Source organism: Phalacrocorax carbo, chromosome 6 (genome assembly GCF_963921805.1).
Source record: "Phalacrocorax carbo chromosome 6, bPhaCar2.1, whole genome shotgun sequence".
Lineage (NCBI taxonomy): Eukaryota > Metazoa > Chordata > Aves > Suliformes > Phalacrocoracidae > Phalacrocorax > Phalacrocorax carbo.
This window is the reverse complement of record NC_087518.1, coordinates 63,527,727-63,553,111: the sequence shown is the minus strand read 5'-3', so window position 1 is coordinate 63,553,111 and position 25,385 is coordinate 63,527,727. Positions and strand designations below refer to the sequence as shown.

At 41.3% G+C, this 25,385-nt stretch overlaps 1 protein-coding gene across 3 annotated transcripts; it reads left to right on the top strand.

Annotated features, from left to right (window-relative positions):
* The first annotated feature begins 419 nt into the window (after positions 1-419).
* Positions 420-25,385, top strand: SLC25A24 (solute carrier family 25 member 24). 3 transcript variants are annotated; one of them, XM_064455632.1, is made up of 10 exons: positions 420-749; positions 11,278-11,404; positions 11,916-12,003; positions 12,480-12,591; positions 15,252-15,410; positions 15,772-15,924; positions 17,062-17,169; positions 20,785-20,952; positions 22,079-22,229; positions 22,908-25,385. In XM_064455632.1, exons 1-10 carry the CDS (start codon positions 564-566, stop codon positions 23,084-23,086), a joined length of 1,431 nt encoding a protein of 476 aa, XP_064311702.1. In that variant the 5' UTR covers positions 420-563; the 3' UTR covers positions 23,087-25,385. The 3 variants fall into 3 exon arrangements, with proteins under 3 accessions (XP_064311702.1, XP_064311703.1, XP_064311704.1); XM_064455633.1 differs by lacking the exon at positions 420-749 and adding an exon at positions 1,111-1,262; XM_064455634.1 differs by lacking the exon at positions 420-749 and adding an exon at positions 10,979-10,997.

Sequence of the window (25,385 nt, the reverse complement as noted above, 5' to 3'; positions counted from 1 at the left end):
ATTTACTCCACTGATTTATTTATGAAGCAATTATGAAGCACAAAACCTAGAAATTTCCTCTTGTAGCCTTTGGTAGGCTAAACGGGCCAAGCTCTTTCAGACTGCCCTTCTGGTGTCCAGACTAAGGGTTCTTCACACAGCTTCAACCCAGACCTCAACCGTTAGTGACTAAAATAAGCCAAGTACCCAAATTAGGTCTTTTACAGCGCTCCTGGGATTTCTCTACTTGCCCTGGAAGCGTTTAGCCGGATATAACCGTGTAAATGCGGCAGGGAGATGGAAGGGGAGAGGAAGAGAGGCGAGGCGAGGCGAGGCGAGCCTGAGGGGCCGCGGCGCCGCCCGCGCTCTCCCTCAGCGGATCATTTCCCGCTTCAGGGCGAGGGGGAGGAGAGAGGGCGGGGAGCGCTCTCCCCCCTCCCGCTCGCCGCTGAGGCGGGCCCGGGCCGGCTCCTCCTCTGGCAGCCGCGGGCGTTGGCGGCAGCACGGGCGGTGCCTGAAGCCCGCGCCCAGCCCGCCGGAGCGGAGGGGCGAGCGTCCCGCTGCCTGTCCCGTACGGCCCTGCCATGTTCCAGCTCCTGCGACGCCTCGTGTTGCCGGCGGCCGCCTGCGACGGGAGCAGGGATGCCGACTCCCGCTATGCCAACCTCTTCAGGAAGCTGGACCTCAACGAAGATGGGAGGGTGGATATCGCTGAGCTCCAGACGGGCCTCCGGGCCATGGGCATCCCGCTGGGAAAGGAGGCGGAGGAGGTAAGAGCCCGGCCCTCAGACGCTTCACCCCGGCGCTGTCCCGCGGAGGAGCAGCCGCTGGCGAGGGGCCTCTCTCCGGCACGGCGCGGCGGGGCGAGGCGCGGCCTGGCCGCCCCACCCCGCAGTGGGGCCTCGCCGCGATGTCCCCGGCGGCGCCTCGGGGGCCGCTCCGGAGCCGCGAGCCGCCCCGGGGGCTTCGGGCCGCTCCCGGGGGCCGTCGGCCTCGGGCCTGCGGTTGTGCTGCCGGCGCGCGCCGTGCCTGCCGCAGGCACGCCTCGGGCTGTGCGGGCAGAGCCCCGGGTGCAAGCGCTCTTCGCGGCTCGGCCGTGGCCGTTCTGTGGCCAGGTGGACACGGCGGCGCCTGTTCGTCCTGTATCGGTTCTCGCTGTCTGTTCCGTGATATCTGATAGCATATTCCTCCTCCATCACGGTAAAGGGTGATAACTTACAGCTTCTGCCTGTCAGCGTGCGTGTTGTGTGATCTGGGTCAGAATGAATTAAGCCTTGTTTTGGGTAAGTAAACCTGTATAACACTGGTTGCAATATCCGATATAGTTACTGAAGCTAGGTCTCCGTGAGTACACGGACATGGAAACGATTCTTCTTGGTATGGGCTGTGTCTGGTACCAAAGCTCTTCTAATTAAAAATGCATGCTTGTGACAGCGGCCAATAAACCGTGAAACAGGCAGCAGGCTCCTTTTGGGCTGTGGATTCTGCAGCGATCGGGTTGGACTATTGAGTTCCTTTGTCCCTGTTATCAATGTTGTGAGAATCAGTAAAACTTGAGTCATCAAGCATTCCAGTGCAACGCGGAGTAATGCTAGCAAATCTGACCTTTACCTGGAAAAGAAACTTCTCTTTCCTAGTTGTTTTCAGTGACTCCCAGGGATCAGAATATAAAATAATTTAGTACAGAATTCTGTAAGTGTATTTGTGTGGGAAGGCAAGTTTGCACTGAAAAGGCACATGTAGGTTCAGTTGGGCTGAACAGATACAGCTGAGATCTGCTCTGGAGGTATTACCGTAACCATCCTGTTCTTTATTTCAATATAAAGAATGGTTAGATGGCATTCCACTGCCGTGCCTGTACTAACCATTGCATACTTTCTGAAAGAGGTTCAGTAAAGTGAACTTAAATTTTGACTGCAGTGTTAAGAGACACGTTGGGTTGATAATCCAATTTCAGTGACCTTATACTAATAGTGGGGGCAACGCTGCCAATTCTTTCCCATGGTCTCATTATTTGGTCTCTATTTTACCTCTTTTTGGTATATTTAATTCTGTGTCTCATATACTTAAGGTAAAAGTGTCCAGCAGGCCTCTTGAGTTGAACGATGCTTCTGTGAAAGTATAAGTGAAAGCATGCTTTCACTTCAGTATTACTTCTGGTCAAAATCACCTTTACAATAAGTATATTTTGTGTTCTCAGTTTTTGGTGTATGAAGGAGGAACAGCTTGGCCTGATTGCTTATCCATGAGAGCTGTCAGTACTAAGAGCACTCCAGTTGCGAACTTTGGTCACACATTATATACGCATTGTTGAAAACCTGTTGTACCAGTTTGACTGTAACAATTTGGGGTTTTTACTTACATTGAACAACAGGGGAACAGGTGACCTGTTAATTTTCTGGTGTTTGACGTGGGTGGTCTTCCCACATAATTCACTGGAAGACCTGAGACACAAGTGGCATGCTTCTTAAGTTTTGAGTGGCTTAGAATTGAAGTTCCAAGCTCTTTCTCAAGATCGGTGTGATGCTTTTCATTAATAGCGCACATGTCAGTATCCGTCAAATTCTTCTCAGTTGCTGCAGGATAAATGGGAAGTGAAACTCATGAAATCAGCAGAGATAAGCTAGACTTACCTGGATATCATGGAGAGCAGGAACTGGCTGCCTTCAGTTGCTTAAGAAACACAGAGTAAACAAGGCATGAGTCATGTTGCACGTTTGAGAGGGGTGGAAGAATTGTTGGAGTGCACTGGAACTTCTATATGCTCGCTATTTTAAACTTAATGGTGGGCACTGTTTGAACTAGAAACTAGGCTGGTTATATGTAACTGTTAGTAACTAGACTTTTTATAAAAAAATAGCCTCAGTAAGACTTGCCTCCAGTGTCCTTCCTGTCTTTATGTAGCCAATCTCCTTCCTGTACTTTCTTGCAGCTTGAAGCTGCATTCTCCCACTTCAAGCTCTAAAGTGACAAATTCAGCAAAATGTCTCTTTATTACTTAGTAAAAAGGTATTTTATTGATGAAGTCAGATAGTGAATCATAGTTATGTTTGGAGAGGCAGAAGTAGTCTTATAATTACTGGTAACTAATGAGTAAGGAAATGGAATATGGAAATATTACAGAACATTGCAAAACGTTGGCTACTGAACTGCTGAGCCCTGCCAACGCAGTAGCACTATGGGGTGGGCAAACCTTGGGATATCTTAAAGCAGAGTAGGTGTCGGTGCCTCGTGGCTGGGCTGGGATTTCAGGCCTTGCACTACTGTTATGTTCTAGATACGGGTCTGAGTTAGGTTTCCAAAAACACTCTTGCAGGGCTGGCTTCTGTTGCGTGGGATGGAATCCATATTCACGGGGGTGTTGGTGCCTGTACTTGTGGGGGCACAGCTGCTTCCTGGTGAACTCCTAGTAAGGGACCATGTGAGTGTTACTGTGTTCCACTGCAAAGTCAGTTGGTTCATCCGAAGTCATCACCTTCACGGTATAAATTAGTGTTGGTGCTACTTTACTTTTTTCTCTTGAAATGTAATTCCCCTCTAGAAGGAATAGGCATGTTTTTAAAAGATACAAAGCTGCTATCCATTTGAGTAATAGACCACTGGTATGCTCTTTTTATTTCTCCTTTCATCAGTTGTCTTGGCAGTTTTATTGAAGTTTAATGTATGATGCGAGTCTTTTAGCTGAAGTAACATTGTATATACGAGAATTGATGTGAAACCACATGGTAAGCTTTGGAGGTAGGTTGCATGTCCCTCTAAGGAAGAATAATTTTTTCCCCATAGCAAGACATCATAGCACAATGTGACAGAAGCTCCTGACTTTGTGTTCTCCTTGACCTGCCTCCTGTCAGTGTCCGACAGACAAAAGTAAACCACTGGAAAATCCGAAATGTGTGCTGCTTAGAGGCTGCTAGGATGACTCCTGTTTTATATTGTAATCTATTACCCACGAGGAATGGTTAACTTTGTGAAGCTTTATAGAAGATTCCTGACGTAATACGTCAACACCTATGAAGAAGGAATTCAGTGTGGTGACAGTATCAAGTGACGCTCTACAAGCAACATTAACAGCTATTGTACGGTCACTTCAATTAGCAGAGTTGTCCAGTAGAGACACAAAATAGATGCTGGGATCAGATCTCAAATGATCTCATCCTGTGTCTTCAGAATGCCGTGAGTCTGTTAGGCAGGAGTACCTTAAATGGTGCGAGTGGTTATATGTAGTACTATTTCTGTTCACCCTTTCCTTCTGTTGCCATCAGTCCTTACAGTAAACCTGTAGGAGGTGAACCCTGTATTTCAAGCTTCTCTTTGGGGTAGGAACAGCTAAGCATTCAAATTTAGGTACTATTTATATATCGAGTCCTGGAGGTAGGAGTGGAAAGATGTTATTGAAATGAATAACTACATTCTGGAAACATTATAATGATCTTATTTGGACTGACTGTCTTTCAGGTTTTGACAGAAGTCTTTGGCTATGTTAAGGCTCCTTTAGGTGAAGAAACAGTGAGATGAGACACTTCTGTGTGGTGGAAATGGGGCCCAGCAAGACTGAATTCTCAGCAATCAGAATATAGTCTGTTTGAAGTAATCGACTGTGTGTGTGAGAATTTTAGTCCGATGAACTCTAAAAATACTCAGAATGCTTTAAGCGTGTTGCTGCATTTAAACCAAAGAAAATTCAGTATTCCGACAAGCAAGGCAGGCCCCTGTGCTGTGTTACAGTGCTGTGTCTCCGTGCGAGAGGACGGGTGAGAACAGGGCCAGGTGCGTATGCCTTCCTTCTGCGCTTTCCTCTGGCCTCTAAAAGCCACAGCTAGATAGTGCTTCAGAGCTCGAGCTTATACAGGTGTTCTTAGCCCAGAAAGTACATACTTGTTTAGTCACTGAGCTAAATATGCACTTGAACATTTATCCACTGTTCTATTACGATTTTGCGCTTTTCCTTGTTTTGGTAACTTCCCTTACACGGCAAAATTAGAAGGCTAGTAGACCAAGTTTACTGAAGCCTCATCATTATATCGTAGCTTGGGTAGAAACATAGAAAAAGTCCTAGTTACTTTGGCAACTTCTTAGAAGAAACGTGCGCTTTTGATCACACAATATCTACTTTTAGAAATTATTATCATATGTGATACACAGATTCACAGTCTTATAAGCTTCAGCACATCCATGTCTGTGTGTCATTCTTTATGTGAAATGAAGCTTTCTTTCACCTTAACAGCATGGCAAAACTGGTACTATAGATTTAGAGTAGACGGGAATCTTGAACTTTTTACCAAAACAGGTGTCACATCATGTGATTGTAGAAAACTGGAACTACTGAGTTGCTTTTCAGGTTGTAATAGGTGTTACGATTATGTCTGATTATGGGGACTTAATTGTGAAATACCACACCCATCTTCAGTGATATATCTGACTTCAGTTGTAAGCAAACGTCTAAGTAAATTATTCCATTTCAATGCGTACAAGTTCAGAAGCTTTTAACTGATATGTGTGGTAGTTTCCAAGACTCCCTATGAAAGAGCAAGATGAATATTAAGTTTGTTTTCATAACACTTTAAACATCCAAGGAGACAAAACGAATTTTTTTAATACTAACTTGATAGGTTTTTTCCTGACCAGTGACAGGGTACAGTGAATGATTAATTATTCCTCTTGTTGCTGCAAAGTGCAAGAATGCCAGGCACCAAATATGGGAACCCACCCACCTCTGGAAGATCTCTTAACTGCATGTTGAAATGCTTTGCTAGATCCCTGTCTTGAGACAGCAGTGTGTCTCAGGTAAACTGGTAAATCTTAACATGACTATAAGGTGGGGATGCCTCTGTAGCAGGGTGGTCTTATTTAATGGAAAAAGTCAGTCTACCAAGTATGTTCAAAGTCAAAAATACCAGCGTAACTTGCAAGGAATGATGAATGAAGGTACAAGGGATAGTTTGCATCTCCCATTTATACTGCTTCAGATTCTTGGAATCTAATTCATAGCTATGATTTGAGGGAGTTCGTCCAGGTCCTGAGAAAACAGCTTCTGCAAGGCACGTTGGAGAGCATACACACGACTTGCATCTCTTCCTTTTTAGGCTCATTTTATAGAATCTGTTGCCTGAAATGGACCAGTGAGAGACTGCTTCTAGCGCTTTCCTGTTGCAGGGAAGAGTAGTGCTCAGGGCAAAGAACAGGAAGGGGAAGTTCTGCAGCTGATAGCAACATCTCTGCCAGTGCCAGGGGTGCAAGTCTACTCTACTGGAGTGGTGGACTCTGTTAACACCTGTCTGTGGCATGTTTGAAGAGCCTGCTTGGCTACTCTTTATATGTTGGTAGTATCCTTTGGGAGGGAAGTGAATTAATATCAGTGCAGCATTTGAACAAGTTGGGAGGTCCTTGGAGGCAGTGCAAATTACTGTTTGCTCAAAACGCAGTGTTGTGTTGGATTTCTGGAGATTAAGTGGCAGCCTAGTTTGTTTGTGTGTTACCTGGACTCACTGGTTGGATATAATGCTGTGTGGACATGCCTTCAGACCCTTTCCCTTTGTGCTGGGTTTATTTACCAGCTGATGCAGTTTGACAAGACTTACTTCAGTAATCTTTACTTTTTTGGGTTATTTTGTGTCATAAATTTGTGTAGACTTGGCAGATACAGATAGGAAAAGGACAACATTCATTTTAGTGTTGTAGGGTACATATCCAGTGAAGAGAGAAGAGTTATGTAACTACTTTAGCTGTGATTGAATTTGGCTTCTGATAAGATTTCAGTCTAATGACTTAAAACTGTAGAATGCAGAGCTATGCAAATAACTGGCGCTAATTATTTTGGAGGTGAAGGGGGAAAGAACAGAAAAAGGGGAGAAGAGGAGAAGGGAATATCATGATTGGTTTTATATGTAGTACCTCTGGTTTTAAAAGAAAATGTTAGATTTGTGAATGTCCAAAGACATGATGCTGTTCCTACTGTGGTGTGGGTGTTTTTTGTATGCAATATTTGTAACTATGCCCTTTGGAACTTTAGCCATAGGTTGCACAACAATGAATTGCTAATTGCACCAATTATGTATCTTTAAGTGTTGTTTTTTTACTTGTGTCTTGTAGATAGTGTGATAGGAAGCCAGAAACACCCAGTAACACCCTGATGGATCACTTCCTTTTAAATATTCTTTGTATTAATTAGCTGAAATAACAAGGTAATGAATAGATAGATGATTGGTAATATTCGTACTGAGCAGCCCCACCCTTCATATACAATTCAGTTTTTTTAAACAGAATGTGAAGGCTCAATACACAAATAATGATACTAAGTAGTATAAAAATTAAACTGTGAATTTAAAAGAAAAGCCTACATAAAAGCAGTCTCTGCCTTTACATTGTAGCTATGAATGTGTTAAAGTTCATAACTTTAGCAGAGAGTAACCTAATAATTCATCAGGCTACTTACAGAGCTTCAGGATTTTTAGGTGTATATAAAGCCTGTCTGTAGCTTTCCCGATTTTTTTTTTTTGTTTTCAACAGACCTGCTGGCTTATGTTTCCACACCAAATACAGAGGTCTCCTGGAGGAGTAGGAATTCAGCACTGCAACATGCTTTATATGATTCAGAAATGTAAAAATAAAAAAAATCTTCAGTGTTTCAGTCTACTTGTGGCCTTTCACGTTGGTGTTGCCTTGCTGTGCAGGAATTTGAAAGCAGCTGTATTAACAATATATACAGCTGAAAAAGAACCAAAGTAGCAGAATTAAAAAAAAAAAAAAAGAAAGAAAGAAAAAGGCAGCAGTGTCATGACCAAGTAAGTCAACACAGGAGAGCTGTAGTCAGTATGTGTGAAGGCCTGTAGCATTAAAAGGAAAGATCATCTAAACTGTCTTCCTATATCTATCAGTAGTTACCAGTTCTTTATGTGACCACTGTTTCATTTTATCTAGTGAATTATCTTTATTGCTTGGGGTTAAAGTTTTTAGGCAATGAGAAGAGAAATGGCATGCCTTGAAAAATAAACGTTTTCCTCTTGAAGCAGGGCCTGCCTAAAGGTGAGGTGATCCCACAGTAAGTGTGTAACAAGAAATGGCAGGTTTTATGTAGCAGGCACACTGAGCATTGTTTCCCAGGACTTCCAAGTGAGGACTGGCATGTGGTTTGGTTCCTGCTCTATTGTTGTAAGCATGCCTATTTTAAAATGCATCCGGTTCTCCATCAGAGAAGTTGGTGAACCAGGAAGTGGCACAGGGACAAGTGGTCATAACTGTGCAAAATCTGGTAGTATATTAAATGCAGAACATCAGAGTTGGATTCCTTGATGAACTGAAGTGAGGGTGATTGAATGTTGGAACAGTTTGCCTGGGGAGGCTGGGGAATCTCCATCCTTGGAGATGTTCAAGACTCAGTTGGATGTGGTCCTGTGCAACCTGGTCTGATTAGATCTAATTAGACGTGCTTTGAGCCAGGGTTGTGCTCGATGGCCTCCAGAGGTCCCTTCCAACCTGAGTTGTTATTTGATGTCCTGAATGGGCAATTTGTACCTGGGACTTAGTGTGCCACAGAATCAAGTGTCTTCCTGCTGGCTATACCCATGGAGTATGTAACCTCCGCAAGAGAGGTTCTGCCCTCCAGGTGGAAGGCAAGCTCCTTTAGCATTCCAGTGTGTTCCACAAACTTGGAATTACTGGTTTTAATCTGCAACTTTAACACCCACATAATTAGTACATTTCATAGACAGCAAGAGGCTTTTGTTTGTATGAACTCTTAGATATGTTATGTGAGAAAAATGTGCATGTCTGTTGAGGAAGTATATGCTTTTATTCCCTGTTTTCTCTGTTCTGCTGCACTGAGGGTGGCTGAGACTGGCTTGAAGTCTGGAAAATAATTGTAAAAATTTAAGTAGGGAATAGGGAATTATGTTTGTGCTTATCTTTTCTAGTTGTTGCAATATAAAATCCTCTCATTTGGCAGATGAAATGAAAGGTGCCCCCCTTCACACACACTAATTGCCAGCTCTCTAAACCTCCTAGGAATTTCCGTTTTCTTTGGCTCACGTCATCCACAGCAGTGGGGGTTTTGTAACTGGAATTTGAGCCAGAACAGTGCTTTCCTTGTTCTACGTTTCTGTTTGTGTAGTTCAGATAGCAGTAGAGAATAGTAACAATTTGTGTTGTTTAGAATTTACTCAAAGTGTGCATATGACTGCCACATAAATTACCTCTTCTCAGTAGCTTGTGGGAGTCTAGCAGGGCACTGGGATCCCGTGGTATGAGGTGCCGTGTGTGGAGTACAAGACGGGTTGGGATTGCGGTGTCTTTGATGGGGAGAATCTGTTAGGTATAGAGTAATTTTTAATGGTGGTTTTTGGTTTGGGGTTTTTAATATGTTTGAGTTTATTTGAATGGTCTAACAAGACAAGAAGGTCGTGGTCAGGAATGCATCCATAAACTTCGATAAACGTAAACTATTTTTTTTGTAATGGGAAATTCCGAACAGCCCTAACCACACTGGCAAGGGCATGAAACCAAATTGATGAGTATATTTTTGTTGACAGGTTATTAATAGAAATTACAATCAAGCTGGATTTAGGAATATACTAAGGATGCTATTTTTCTAAGCTGATACCAAACACCTTTATCTGAGTATGCAGTAACTTCAGTTGATTTTATTCTGCATAACTTGCTGTATTATGGGAGGTAAATAATTTGCTTCTTATTTCACTGTGGAGTACTGTGTCATCTTCCTCCCTTCCATTGAGAAATCTATTATAATCTTACAAATTTAGTGTTTTTGAGATGAAACATTAAAGTGCATTTCTCTTAGTAGAGGGATAGGAAAGATGAAGGAGGCAATGTAAAGGTATTCACTTCTTCAGTTATTTCCAGACACCTGCAACAAATACACCAGAGGTTTTTTTTTTCAACTTCCTTTATGTTTAGTTTCTGTAGGCTAGAACTTGTTGGACTTTGGTCTTTTGAGGACTTCTACTAATTATAGTGGAGTAAACTAAATGATGAAAAACAGATTTTGCAGATTAGAACAGCCGTGCAAATCTTGTTGAGAGTTACTTTATTCAGAAACTACAGTTGCGCAAGGCAGTCTGCAAAAATAGAAGATATTTGGAATAATTTTTGGTAAATGCTTTATGCATACCCTGAAGTGCTCTGAAACTTGCTGCAAATTAATGAAGAGATTGTGCTGCCAGGTTGGTCTCCTGTCCGTCTTCTGTGGAGTGCTGCCCCTGCAGGATTTCACACATTGAGGGAAACCACAGGGACTGATGCCAAAACGAAGGCGTGAGGTGTAATTTCCCCTTAAATCTTGTGCTCTAGAGGTTTGGGGTGGATTTCCCTGCCTGGTCCCTGCACAGCCTGCCAGAGGAGACGGCAGCACTGTGGAAGCGTGGGAGCGGATGGAAAGCACCTGTGGCGGTCTGCTGTGGGCCTTTCCTCCCCTCGGACCCAGTGCTCTCTGCAGCCCTCCGTGTGTGGAGCAGCCTTGCTGTGGTGTACAGTCCAAGCTAATAAATCCTGCAGAGCTTGTTAGCCTGGGCTTCGCTTACCGTGGGGCTTTGCATTTGAAGACATGCCTCAGCAGTTACAGGCTGATGCTTGGGGGCCAGCTGTAATTTCCCTTTTTGAAAAATTATGTTTTCACACACAAAAATGGTAAAGCGTTGTTGATGGAGAAATCTATGCCTAGGCTGTATTTCAGACTTCTTTCCTGCAGAGCTGGCAATTGTATACCATGCATTGAACTCGTTGATTTGTACATGTATGTGTTTCTTATCTGCAGGACAGTTACTAGGAGACATATGCAAAAATGGAAGATAACTGGGCTTCTGTTAGTTTGTTGTTTGTTGTTTTAAATTTTTGTCAGGGCTTCAGTCTGAAGCAGAAAGACCTGCCTCCTCACACCGTGGAGGGTGGAAGTGCTAGTGAGGCCAGAACTTTGTAAATTTTTTTTTTTTTTTTTTTTGCCAACAGTTAAATAGTTATCCACTATCCACTAATTATTTGATACCTGTAGGTGTAACTTGCCACTGCTGGTAAGAAACCTTAAAATCTTTCAGTGTAAATAATAAACATTGCTTTCTTAAATCTATCTTTGCTGCTGAGTGTTTTCTCTCTTTATGAAAATACTGAGTGTGTGTTAAATTCTGAAAACAAAATATAGCTCTGAAGTATATGCTTAGGTGTTTTCCTGATTTGAGTCCCAAAGTGTCAAGACTAATATGATGCTTTTCTTAAAGTCAGGGCTGCCATGCTGCTGCAGTTTGTGACCTGCTGTAATTTGGAAAAGTCAAATGTTGAATTTTTTCTCCACAGAAAATTTTTAAAGCTGGAGATACTAACCAGGATGGACAGCTGGATTTTGAAGAATTTATGCAGTATCTTAAAGATCATGAGAAAAAGATGAAACTGGCATTTAAGAGCCTGGACAAAAACAATGATGGTATGCCTTTATTTGTTCTATTTGTTCAAACATTGTTTGAAGAAACCGCGCATCAAAAATTATTTTCATGTATATTCTTTGTCTAAACTGGAGACAAAAAGTTGTGAATATGGAACCCCTACTTCTTTTCCTTAACAGGACCATAATTATAATTCTCTATAGATTGAAATAATAAGTTACTATAGTCTTTTGTTCTTTTTATTATCTCCCAGGTCCATTGATCTGGGGCTCGTTGTTATCCAGATGGAGAAACTATAAGGAAGTTTCTAAGTCTTAAAGATAAAATAGTCTTTAACTCACTGAATGTTTGCATCTCATTTGGTTGCACTATTTTAATGTACTTACCTTTGCTCAGTCCTTGTAGTAAAATATATCATCTGTGCTTTAAATTGATTTTAAATTATCTTTGCTATTATGTATGTGTTACAATGGCACTTAGTGAGCTCCAAGGTGCTAAGCATATTAAGTTCCATGTTTTAAATATGTATCATCTTTCTTTTAATGTTTCAAGGAAAAATTGAAGCATCAGAAGTTGTCCAGTCCCTCAAGATATTGGGTATAAGCATTTCTGAAAAACAGGCAGAAAAGATCCTGCAAAGGTCAGGAATTATTATTTCTTAAAGCATTTTAAGCTTCTTTGTCTTGTTAATTATTATATTTTTATGATTCAGAGAACAGGATAAATGGGATTATAACTTTGAAAGGTGTTGGTACCTTCAGTGGTGCCATTATAGGAATTCTCACATATTCCATCTGTTCTTGGGTGATAGTAAGTCTAGTCACTATTTGAGCATCTGATTCTGGAAGGAGAATGTTATCTCGTTTCCCTGTAAATGTTGATAGAATTAAGCATTATATTATGTTTTTAAATGGAATATGCCAGGTGCACTTGGATAAGAAAACCATAGTATTGAAAGGCCATGGCAGATTCAGCCTTGAAGTCTCCATGTGGAATTTACAGTCAGTTGTTACTGTTGTGATGGCCAATATTTAAAAAAAAAAAGGCAACAAAACAGAGAAGGAAACAGTAGCAGGGATGGTTTTCCTGATCTAGTTTTGCTCAATTTCTTTTCAGTATTGATGCTGATGGGACAATGACAGTAGACTGGAATGAGTGGAGAGATCATTTTATGTTTAACCCAGCTACAGACATAGAGGAAATAATTCGATATTGGAAACATTCCACTGTAAGTTCAAATTTTCTTTTACCTTAGTGCAGCTCTTGCGTTCATCTCTGCTGGGTTAATTTGCAATGCTGAGTATAACAGTTCCACAGCTGTTATATTTCAAGCATACCTGCATTTAAGATTGTTTGGTTTTCCTTTTCACTTTGTGCTCTCCCATTTAGTAGCAGGGTAGTGCGATGTGAGTTTTTTCTGAACAAAGAACTTCATCTAAACTTTGCCAATAATTATCAGTAATTCTTAGGAAGGAATCCTTTTTTTCCTTTGGAGATATTCCACAGAAATATAATAACCACAATATTAAATCTTTTTCTTTTCGCATTGCAGTACGTTCCTGTGTTCGGAGCTTTTGATGTGTTGAAAAAAATTATAGAGACATTGTAACTGTTTCATATGTTGAAATTAGTTCAGTATTTGCATTTATATAGTAATATTATCCTTATCGTAAAATCACCGGTGTCATTAGTGATGATTTTCTGTGCACGTGTTTTCACACTCTTTCATGCTACAGAATTTCATTTAAGAATGACAGGATATACAGCAATAGGCTATCCACTGTACAGACAAATTTAAGTTACTATTGAATGGAGCTCTTGTCACCTCAGTGACTGACTTTTAAGAACATATAATAAGGTAAGTAAACCCACAGTAATCCTGTTTGCTATCCTTCCTGTAGATTATTGGAGCAATCCATAAAGTTGGTAAAGACAGATTTCTGTGAATATAGTGAGACCATTTATATCTTCAGGTATTAGTCAGCATTTCTATGATAAAAAACAGTTTATGGGATCTGAAAGCTTTGAGTGTTTCACACTGTACAACCTCAATTCAGAAATGTTTGCTAAAAGGGAGTTACCCCCCTGTTTGCTGAAGAAAACACTTGAAGCACTGCTGTGAGATCAGATAGTCCTGGTCCTGGAATACTTAGTGGAAGAAAACCCCTTTGCTTTAATAAAATGCTTTGTATTCCTATTATTAAACGTAAGATCTATTATTTTTTTATTATGAAATGTCATTAATTACCCCAAAGAAACCATTTTAGAAGTCTTGTGTGATCTTCCAGTGTTGCAGTCAGCTGATGACTTGGTTATCACAGCAAGCAAATTCCAGCTATACGGCACGACAGCTGGTGTTTCAGATAAGAGCAGATGTGAGACCTCACACACTGGGCTTGCACTGACAGCTCTTCCAATTCTGTTTTTACTGTAAAATTTTAATTGCTGTCAGACTCTTCCAAGCAGATGGCTGCATTGGCATAGAATTATTATGAATTGGTAGCTGTGGCCTTTCTGTTATAAACTCCCCCAAATTTAGCTTTTTTTTTCTTAGTCATGTTTATGGCTTGGTAGACACAACATTTGAACCCTGGTAGATATGCATAATACCTCTAAGAACACTGAATTTATATTTTGAGAGTTCTGGTTGCGCTATTGATGGCTCTATGTAGTTAAGCAACTGATGACACCTTACCTGGAAACCACGAATGTCAGAAAGATTAAAGGATTTTTCAATTAATCTGTTCTCTGTTCAGTATCTAGAATAGTTGGTGGCTATCCTGTTTGTCCAGTGGCTCTTTCTGTGTAATCTGCATCCAGCAATTCTTGTGTTCCAAATGACCAAGAAAGTATTCCATCTACTTAACAGACAGGGAATGCAGCATAAATTAGGGACGTAGTGTCTACAGTTACAACAGTAAAAAGAGGTTATCAGTTAACACACTTGCTGGTCAGTACTTATCAGTTATTAAAACACTCTTGCTTCTTCATAGGTTTAATTTATGCATAATATTAGCTTTGCATTATCTACAGTGTAATTTTTTCTCATATATAATGGTTATAAATTACAATAAGAGCAGAGACTATGTTTAAGTGACATATGAGATTCCATAGTCTTATGTCTTGGACAGCTTTATCACAAAACCCTATAGTAATGTTTGTTGATCAGATTGAATGGTAATACAAGCATGCACCTCTTAATGAAATTTAAAATGTTTATAGCTGAAAAAAAGTCATCATCAGTTACACTGAAAGACATGTTAATAAGAAAATTTATAAAGCATTAGTCAAACTTGTCATTTTGTAAGATAACACACCGCACTTACTGGAAATAGAATATTCTGATACATCAGCTATAAAAATGCTGCTTTAAAATGTTAGGTGTGGTGTGGGAAGAGGGAATCTCATATATGTGTGAATAAATGACCACGAGAGAGAAATCTCCTGTTAGCATCCTTAGGAGATTACCAAACTAATCCCAGAAGGCTGTCCAGTGAAAGGTTAGCCGCAACATCTAAGCATTTGCGCTTTAGTGCTGGCTGTAAAGGTCTGCTGATCATGACAGAATGTCTTTGTTTGGGCCATACTCAAGGCAGAAATTTGTCATAATTTTTAATGATGATGGTGCAGTCTTTGAAATGGTGGGTCTGTGATGTTATTACTTGATACCTGTGTAGAAGTCATTAGCAGTTGCTATTTATTGAATAGCAAAAGCAATCCATAGGAAGTTAATTTACAGAATGTAAACCAGAGATACTTTTTATTTGTAACTAGCATTTTACTTACATATTCTCAGGTGGTAGGCTGATTTGGAATTAGAACTGTTGATAAAATTGAGATGATGGAATGAGATAGTTATTTGTACATCTTTGCTTTGGATTCTAATAGGTGTTGGATATAGGAGATAGTTTGACTGTTCCAGATGAGTTCACGGAAGAAGAGAAAAAGACTGGACAGTGGTGGAAACAGCTTTTGGCAGGCGGAGTGGCCGGTGCTGTCTCTCGAACAGGAACAGCACCATTAGATCGCCTTAAAGTCATGATGCAGGTAGGTGTAATGTTCAAGAACTTTTTAGTTTCCGGTGTATCACTTCAGTTTTCAGGGGAGCTGTTATGGAAAACTGGTGGCCAAATACAGTATCTAAATTCTGGGATCTACCTATGTTTTGACAATTGCCATATTTTGTGTTCATAAAAATAATTGTTTCCATAGTTATATTGGCAAAAATGTAAACAACATTTTGTAGTACTTGTGCCACTAAAATGAGATAATTTTTTTTCAGTAGTGATTGTGATTCTGCTAGTTGATAATTTAAGCAATTTAACACTGGGGTGATGAGTTCTACAATCTAATCAGAGCAATGTTCTTTACTGTGACTTTGGGGTTTGTTGGTTGTTTTTTTTTTTAGGTTCACGGTTCAAAATCAAACAAAATGAATATAGCCAGTGGTTTTAAGCAGATGTTGAAAGAAGGTGGTGTCCGATCCCTCTGGAGGGGAAATGGTGTAAATGTTGTGAAAATAGCTCCTGAAACAGCTATTAAGTTCTGGGCTTATGAACAGGTAGGATGATAAAGCAGGAATGAAAGTAACGGTAAATAAAATACTCTGTCACTCTCACTGTTCATTATTTGCATTGTTGTATTATATAGGAGTTCTTATCATGGTTGGGGATTATGTCACGGTAATTAGAGTGACTTTCAGATTTAAAATAGTCTGTTTATTCTGTTCAATAGAATACTTAATATTAGGCAGATTTTTGCGATTATATTATAATAAACTAAATCTGTCCTACATTTTAAACTGTCCTCCAGTCTGCATAGCTTTATATGGAGTACTGCATTAATATCTGTTTTGTTGCTTTGGAGGGACAACAACCAAAAATTTATCACTTCATGGTAGGTGAACTTATACAGTATTCTTTTTAAGTCAGGTATCACAGTGCTATGTAGGATGCCCTCAGCCTGGATTTCAGAGTTATATTTACCTCTGAATCAGCTTTAAGCATCATGTTAAGGCCTAATCCTCCTTTGGAAAATGAACTCCAGTTCTGGTGTAGTTAAATGATCTTGCTAGCGCCTCGAGAAAGACTAAATGGATATATTGCACATGTCTGTACAACTATGAAATAAAAGCAACAAAAAGTCAAGTAAACTTTGGGATATCACAAGACTGAATGGCAGATTTTGATGCCATAGAGTAACTTTGAGCACGTTATTCCTTAGTCTTGCCCTGCCTTTCGGGAGCTGATGGCATGTTCTTAAATGATGGTGTGTCTGTCTTGAACGAAACAGTATGTACAGCTCTCTAAGTGTCTCTGTGAATGTGCTAGTTGATCTGATTGGAGGACTGGATCTGCAAGGGAGTTGGGCTCCTCTTTGTTATCTGGGGGCCTTCGTGTGCGTACCCTTGTGTTGTCTGTTTGTAGAATACTTGACAGTACCATGGGTGGCTGAAGTGTTTAATGTAAAGGATTCTTGCAGGCTGGAATATTTATGGTATTCTTGAGAATCTTTGTCCACAGAGTTACAGTGAGTATAGTGCTAACTTTTTTTTTGGTTGGTAAATATAACTGTAAATACATGAAAAACTTAAGGACAGCCTGAAAAGACATTTTGTACCATACTCCTGCCTCTCATAGTAACTCTTTCCACTGCTAAAAAGCATGTGATGTTTATTTTATGTGTTTTACCTACATAGTATAAGAAGATACTCACTAAGGATGATGGCAAGTTAGGCACTGTGGAAAGATTTGTATCTGGTTCTTTGGCTGGAGCAACAGCACAAACTTCTATTTATCCCATGGAGGTAAGTGTAACAGAGAATCTGCTTCCACTAGAGAATGAACCAATGTCTGGTTAATTTCCAAGGTAAAACCTGCTTTGCTCTTGACAGTATTGTAGGATCCTCTGTATTATTAGTAGTACAATACTACTAGTATTGTAGTTCCTCTATTCCTATATCCTAATTTATTTTTACTGTGCACTTCCTTTCAGAATTTCAGTACTAGGCATTTTAGAATATACTGTGTTCTAATTGATACTTGTCACTTTTCTATGTATTTAGCTGTATAATATTGTCTAAAGCAATGTTTAGATAAAACCTAATTCAGGGAAAAAATAATCCAAGAACGCACTTAAAATTAAGTACATATGCCCAGTTTAGAAATTAGGTTGAATAAATCTACTGTGTGTAAGCAAGGAATGGTTTTGTCTGTAGCAGAACTACTGGTGTTCTGTTGCGTCATGATTGGGTGCTGAGACTGATTAGGAGATCAGTGTGGAGGGAGAATATAACAGCTACAGGTGAGGCTGGGTGGATTATCTGCTCTTTCCTCTGTATGATCTATTTGTATGTGGTACTGCCTATGTTGCAGTTTAACTAGTGTTACTATATTAAGTGCTCTAAGGTAGCTATTTCACATCCTGGATTTTTGTTTTTTTAATAGAAGTGGGATGTGCTTCCTTTACTGCTGGTTTCCCAGAAAGTTTATCCCGTTGTACAAGTAACTGGAATATATGTTGGGTCTGGGATTAAACCAATACCAACATCAAGATTTGGAAGTAATGGAAAATGTAATGTAAATACAGAATGGTGGGGTTGGAAGGGACCTCTGGAGATCACCCCGTCCAACCCCCTGCTTGAGCAGGCACCCCCAGAGCAGGGGCACAGGACCGCATCCAGGCGGGGTGTGAATGTCTCCAGGGAAGGGACCCCACAGCCTCTCTGGGCAGCCTGTGCCCCTGCTCTGGCACCCGCACAGGGAAGGGGTTTGTCCTCATGTTCAGGTGGAGCTTCCCGTGTTCCAGCTTGTGCCCGTGGCCCCTTGGCCTGGCGTTGGGCACCGCTGAAAAGAGCCCGGCCCCATCCCCCTGACACCCACCCTTCAGGTATTTATAGGCATTGATGGATCCCCCCTCAGCCTTCTCTTCTCCAGGCTGAACAAACCCAGGTCTTGCAGCCTTTTCTCAAAAGGGAGATGCTCCAGTCCCCTGATCACCTTGGCAGCTCTCCACTGGATTCTCTCCAGCAGTTCTCTGTCTGTCTCAGAACTGGATGCAGCACTCCAGATGTGGCCTCACTAGGGTGGAATAGAGGGAGGATAAACCTCCCTCGCCCTGCTGGCCACACTCCTTTTAATGCACCCCAGGACACTGCTGGCCTTCTTGGCCCTAGGGGCACAGTGCTGGCTCAGGGTCTCCTCGCTGTCCCCCAGCACCCCCAGGGCCTTCTTAGCAGAGACACTCTCCAGCAGGTCCCCCCCAGCCTGTGCTGGTGCGGGGGGTTGTTCCTCCCCAGGGGCAGGACCTTGCACTGGCTCTGGCTGAATCCCACGAGGCTCCCCTGGGCCCAGCTCTCCCGCCTGCCCAGCTCTCGCTGGATGGCAGCACAGCCTTCTGGCACCTCAGCAGCTCCTCCCAGCTTGGTATCATCAGCGAACGTGCTGAGGTTACACTCTGTCCCATCATCCAGGTCACTGATGAATATGTTGACCAGGACTGGCCCCAGCACAGACCCCTGGGGAACACTGCGAGTTACAGGCCTCCAGCCAGACTCTGCGTCGTTGATCACGACCCTCTGAGCTCTGCCCTTCAGCCAGTTCTGTGTCCACCTCTCTGTCCGCTCATCTAACCCACACTTCCTAAGCTTGTCTGTGAGGATGTGATGGGAGACAGTGTCAAAAGCCTTGCTGAAGTCAAGGGAAAGAACATCCACTGCTGTCCCTTCATCTCCTCAGCCAGTCATGCCCTTGTAGAAGGCTATCAGGTTGGTCAGGCATGATCTCCCCTTGGTGAATCCATGTTAACTATTTCCCATAACCTTTTCCTCTACATGCCTGGAGGTGACCTCCAGGATGAACTGCTCCATCACCTTTCCGGGGATAGAGGTGAGGCTGACTGGCCTATAGTTCCCCAGGTCCTCCTTGCCCTTTTTGAAGACTGGAGTGACACTGGCCTCACTCCAGCCCCCAGGCACCTCTCCTGTCCTCCATGATCTTCAAAGATGATGGAGAGTGGCTTAGTGACAGCATCCGCCAGCTCCCTCAGCACTTGTGGGTCATCCCATCGGGGCCCGTGGATTTGTGAGGATCCTGTTTGCCTCGGTGATCTCTGACCCAATCCTCCGCAGCCAAGGGGGAGTCTTCCCTTCTCCAGACTTTCTCTCTCCCCTCTGGGGGCTGGGATGCCTGAGGGGCAGCCTTAGCAGCAAAGACTGAAGCAAAGAAGGCATTCAGTCCCTCTGCCTTCTCTGCATCCTGCATCACCAGGGCCCCCACCTCATTCAGCCGCCAGCCCACAGTTTCCCCAGTCTTTCTGTTACTGCTGATGTATTTGTGGAAGCCCTTCTTGTTATCCTTGACATCCCTTGCCAGATTTAGCTCCAGGTGGGCCTTGGCCTTCCTCGTGGCATCTCTGCACACCCTGACAACATTCCTATATTCCTGCCCAGTGGCCAGTGCCTTTTTCCACATACTGTAAACCTTTGTCATAGGGAGCCGGGGGTCAGTAGGGATAGAACTTAGCTGTTTTTATTGCTCACGGTGATCATGGTCTCTTTTTAAATAGCATCCTTGGTGTTAGAGCTGCTGAATCACAGTTAGCCTGAGTACAGAGATGGGATAAGTTATAGAATAACTGAAATGTTATGTAGATCATCTGGATTATACTGACAGTGGAGACAGGTGAACTGTTCTACAACAAGATGCTCTGATCTTCCTAACAAAGATATAATACTGTCCTGGAAGTGGTTTTTAGAGTGTTTGTAAGAGAGAAAAGCAAAGTGTCAGGGAAGTCCTGAGGAAGCTGCAGTCTTACGAGGCTTTAAAATAGGTCAAATTCTTGCTCAGGAAGTACCCTCTGTGGTTTCTTTTGGATACTGTTATTAATTTCTTTGTCCGAAGGTGCTGTATGGACTTATTTTCCTTTTAATCAGATGCTGGGTTTCAGTAGTGAGATGCCATCTTTATATCCCTTAACTCTCAAAAGGGTTCTGCTTTTTGAAAGATTATTTTCTTAATATGCTTTGCTGTTCCCAGAAGTGTGTTCTGCTAGTGTGTTAATGCTTTCACTTGCTCTTCAGCTAATGCTTCTATTAAATATTGCCCACGCTTTTGCCTTCAAGTTGATCAAAAATCTGCCTGTTTTAATCAAGAAAATAAAGCTAAAATGCAATTTTTAAAGGCTAATAATTTCTAAGCTAGTATATGGTAGTGTGTGTGCTATTCTGCACTGATGATAAAACCTGAAGAAGCCTACTGCTAACAAAGACTTAACAGTAGTCATCACAAAGGAGATCTGAAGTACCAAAATGCAGAGCAGTTCCAGACACCTGAATAAGCAGAGAGATACTGTGTTTTCCTGTGTTTATAAATTACATTAATAAATAGGTATGTAATTAAGGCTACCATTTTTTCCACTTTAGGTTTTAAAGACCAGATTGGCTGTGGGTAAAACAGGGCAATATTCTGGGATGTTTGACTGTGCTAAGAAGATCTTAAAAAGAGAAGGTGTAAGGGCTTTCTACAAAGGCTATATTCCTAATATTCTGGGTATAATTCCTTATGCTGGCATTGACCTTGCTGTTTATGAGGTAAGTTTAGATCTCTGAGTGCATGTAGCTTTTATTAGTTAATTTACAAAAAGGGTAAATTTTCTTTAGAATACCTGTATGATTAGTTAATTTGTAATATGCTTGTAGTATTACAGTTACCTTAAATTTAAAATAGATAAATGAGAACTTCCACTAATCTTACTAGAATTCAACGCTTTTCTTTTTTCGCCCCTCCTGGAGGAGTGCCTGTGCTGACAGGCCCTCACGTGCAACAGTACCAAACAAGAAATCTACTCACAGGCCGGGATTATGTAGGCCTTGGCAATACAACATAGTTGCATATTTAAATAACCTTGTTGGACTGTAACATACCTGTTCTATAGAAAATACAGGCCTTAAAAACCTGATACAATATTCATATTATCTTACCTATCCTGCATTTATGATACCTAATACTTTTTTTGCCGTTTTCTCTGATTTATAATTGGATTATAGTAACCTGAATTCCTTGTGTATCTGTGCACGTCACCACAATTCTTTGTGGCTGACATACAGTTGCTGTGAGGAGTTTGAAATACTGGTCTCTTTCCTTTCAAGAGGAACTGGCACCTCTTACACCTGTCAGCAGCAATGAAAATTTTTTACCTACCTTAGATGCTTGGTGTCGCTTCAAAGTGTGTTCAGTAACTCAGATGCACAGACTAGGTTTTTTTCTAGTCTAGACAAATCTTTTTGTAACACTGCAGTAGTAATCAGCAGGATTGCTTGAGCAAATGTTTTCAAAGCAGTATGGAAGTTCTTTTCTACAGTTTGCATCCTTGCTTCTGCATGGGGTGATGTGCACAGCTGTGCAAGCTTTTGTTGTGCCCTCTGGGGGTGCTGAGTTGTGTTTCCCGCCCCCTAAAGTTTTAACAGGTCTAGAACATGGGTGCTGCTGCTGCTGGATCTTTTAAGGATTTTTCTTCTAGGCACTAACTACTGTAGTCTGGTTGAAGTCCTTACCTATGTGCTAAGGTGTTTACCTGTGCACTTTAAGCATGTAGGACTGGTGTAGTGAGATTGGTGCTTTTCAGGCTTGAGCCCATAAGATTTCTTATGACTAAAGATGTATTTGTTTGCTTTCTTAAATGCAGATCTCTTATTATTTAGTTTTATATCTTGGCAGCTCTTAAAGAGTACGTGGCTAGAACACTATGCATCAAGCTCTGCTAACCCAGGTGTTTTTGTATTGCTGGGATGTGGTACTGTTTCCAGCACATGTGGGCAGTTAGCCAGCTACCCTCTTGCTCTTATCAGAACACGCATGCAGGCTCAAGGTGAGTCCTATTGTACTGAAAACGTTTCTGTGTTGTCACATCAAAATTGTATCATTTGGGATAGCTGTAGCAGAGACATGGGAAATAAAAAACCCCAATTTGGAAAACCAAGGACTTACCTGGAAAATTCTTGTTACCGTTGGTCCCTTCTCCCCATTACCCCCAACATCGTTCTTCATCATACTTAATTCCAGTGTAACATTTCGGACACTGGTGCTCTGTGTGCTCTGAGCCGTGTTCCATACAAGACTATCAGACATAGAGCTCCTGTCATAGTCTGGGAGCACTTTTAGAAAAGTTAGAATGTTTCTTAAATTTTAGAGGTAAAATGAAAAGGACTTGCATCATCCTGTGAAGGTAGACAGCAATGTTTGCCCTGGAGGACATTTCATAAAGACAGCTTCCTAGCTGAGATTTTTGCGTGATAGGTTTGTGCACAGGCTAAGGATGGGAGCCTAGATTTCCAAAGGAATGTAGGTGGATAATGCTTTTCAGTGGGATTTAGACACATGGATATCTCTCAGATGTCTGGGTTAGAGACCTCCCCCCTGTGAGGACTCAAGTTTTAATCAGTGGCCCAAGAGGTGATAGTGGCCTCACCACCCAGGTGTTTAATACTTGCTTAAGAATGTTACTGTTATTAGAACTGTTGTATAACACATTATCTTTTTGTTCTAGCCTCAGTGGAAGGAGCTCCACAGTTAAACATGGTCGGTCTCTTTCAAAGAATAATTGCTGTAGAGGGAATCCGAGGACTTTACAGGGGCATAGCCCCTAATTTTATGAAAGTGCTTCCAGCTGTCAGCATCAGCTATGTTGTATATGAAAAAATGAAGCAGAATTTGGGAATAGCATGAAATGAAGGAAAAAGTTGAGATGCTTCTAATGTGGTTGGAAACACCAGAACAAAAATGACTTCTCAAGTAATCTGCTCTCAGAATTAGAGACAGATCTTTGTGGAGAGATGCTGCAACTTCTACTTTTTGCCCTGAAGTGGGAAGAAACTTTCTTAAATTCTAGTTCACCATTTTTAAACAGATACCTATATTGCACTTTAAAATGTCACTGACTTAAAAAAAAAAATCAAGAAACTATCTTTAAATCAACAATATGTTTATATTTTCAGGAAATAATGCGTATTTTACTCATTGGCTTTTTATTTGTCTTCTCTAAATGTGTGTTTGGCTTGGATCAAACCAAAGGTAGGAGAAGTTTATACTGCCTTGATACTGACTATATGAAGGTGACCTTTTGTTTCATCATGCTGCCTATACTGAAGCAATTCACAGGCAACATTTTGCATGTCTAGAAGTAAGCGCTTACTATTGTTATTTCTGAAGACTGAGAGTTAAGTTCCTTAAAAATAGGATCTTGGATACAGACAAGGATGGAGCAACACATTAAAATGTAACCCACCCACCACCTTTATCTTCAGGCTAATTTTTTTTCTTCCCTTTTTGTTTTAATTTGAAGAATAAGAGCCTGAGAAACTGCTGTTCCATGGTGTCAGAATACCTCAAATGGATTTACACAATATCTTTGTAATACAATCAGTGATTTTGATAACTTGCTTCACTTGACCTGCTTTTCATCACACTTGTAAATGCCAGTGCCATTAACCATAACAGGCTTTGGGTTACAGCTGCACGTTTTGCAGGATCATAATATACAGGAACAGAAGAAGCTTGGTTACTGATACATTCCATGCAGTGCAAGCTACTGTTTAAAAATGGGGTGGAGGATCCCGTATTAAGCTGATAGCGATTGCAGAGCTCATCATAGCTGCCTTGGGGAGAGAAATGCTTCTCGTTTTGGACTGTCCATTCTTTCCCTTACTCAGAGGGCTACAGTCCACTATGTGCTTTCAGCCAATAGAGGATTGCATTATCATGTAAAGGTTTTACAGGTTTGTCATGTGAGATAAATCCTCTTTCCCTCACAGTCTTCTGTGCATGGTGGCTGCGTGTGTGAAATTCAGATAGCAGAATACTGAAGCATTTTGTCCAAGTGACCAAATGGGACTGCGGATGTCAGGTGCCCATCAGGTTGATGTTAATGAAGCAAGCAAAGCGTGTACGTAGAACTGGTTAGTGCTTGAGAAACAGCTCCTCCTCAAAAAACAAAGCGGCACTTCCTCACTGTAGAAAGTAGGTATTTCCATGTACAAGTACTTCCAAAGTGACTTCCTTTTTCGGAGCGGCAGTGCCGCATTTCAGTTGCCTTCAGGCCTGAACGCTGAACTAAAGTAACAGTTATTGCTGAATTGATTTGTTACTCTTTCTCGGCTTTCTTTAATGTGTGGTGTCTTAATCTTTGTAAATTCGAGGCTATCTTTGTACTTACCTTAACTTTCTAAAAGCAGCTGCTCTTAGACCACTTCCTGAAATTGGATTACTGAAGCAAGAGCTTTGTTCCTGTAAGGTTGTTAAGGGTTTCTCTCTCTCTCTCTCTAACAAACAAACAAACAAGCAACCAAACATGAATAACTGCCTGAACCTCCCTTGTTCCACATACAGAAGCCTATTTGGGCCATATTTTTCAAACAGCAGTCGGATGTAAATCTGCATTCAGTGCTTCCATGCACAGTGTTTATTCTCCGTAAACTGATATGTAACAACTCTGTAAAAATTGTATTATAAAATGTTGTTTTATCAGATTTCAGAAAATGGCAGCGTTAGCTGTGTCTTTTGGCCTTCCCTTTAGGGAAACCTTGGACTTTGCACTTTTCTTAACAAAAACGAAAAGTCACTCTATTCACATCACCCATCTATACAATGCCTTTCTCATCTGAGTGTTTCTTGGTTTTGCCAACATTCTTGTATCTTTGTGGGATTTGTGAGATGAGTTCCCAATCATTTTGTTTGACTGCGACCAATGAGCAAATGTATTTTGTGTGTGTGATACAGGCATGACTTTAGCAGTGTCTGTCTTCCGGACTCTGCATTTTGTTTATAGTGTGCAAGTGCTATTATGAGTATTAAAAATTACAGTAATGATGTTTTCAAGTGTTGAAAAGATGAGGTCTTTCAAATTTAATTTTTCATTATGTGCCTTTATGATGACTGTGTTCAATTGTATATTCTTTGTCTCTTAAAAATACGTTTACCTTTTTAGCTCTATAAAACTACCCGTTTCTAATAAATGTTTGTTTCCTTA

What these genes read in the sequence shown, in the direction of transcription:
- SLC25A24 (XM_064455632.1), top strand. Translation starts at nt 564, where the DNA reads ATGTTCCAGCTCCTGCGACGCCTCGTGTTGCCGGCGGCCGCCTGCGAC. An exon ending in TGGGAAAGGAGGCGGAGGAG is followed by an intron (nt 750 to 11,277) that starts GTAAGAGCCCGG and finishes TTTTCTCCACAG; the next exon opens with AAAATTTTTAAAGCTGGAGA. An exon ending in GCCTTAAAGTCATGATGCAG is followed by an intron (nt 15,411 to 15,771) that starts GTAGGTGTAATG and finishes TTTTTTTTTTAG; the next exon opens with GTTCACGGTTCAAAATCAAA.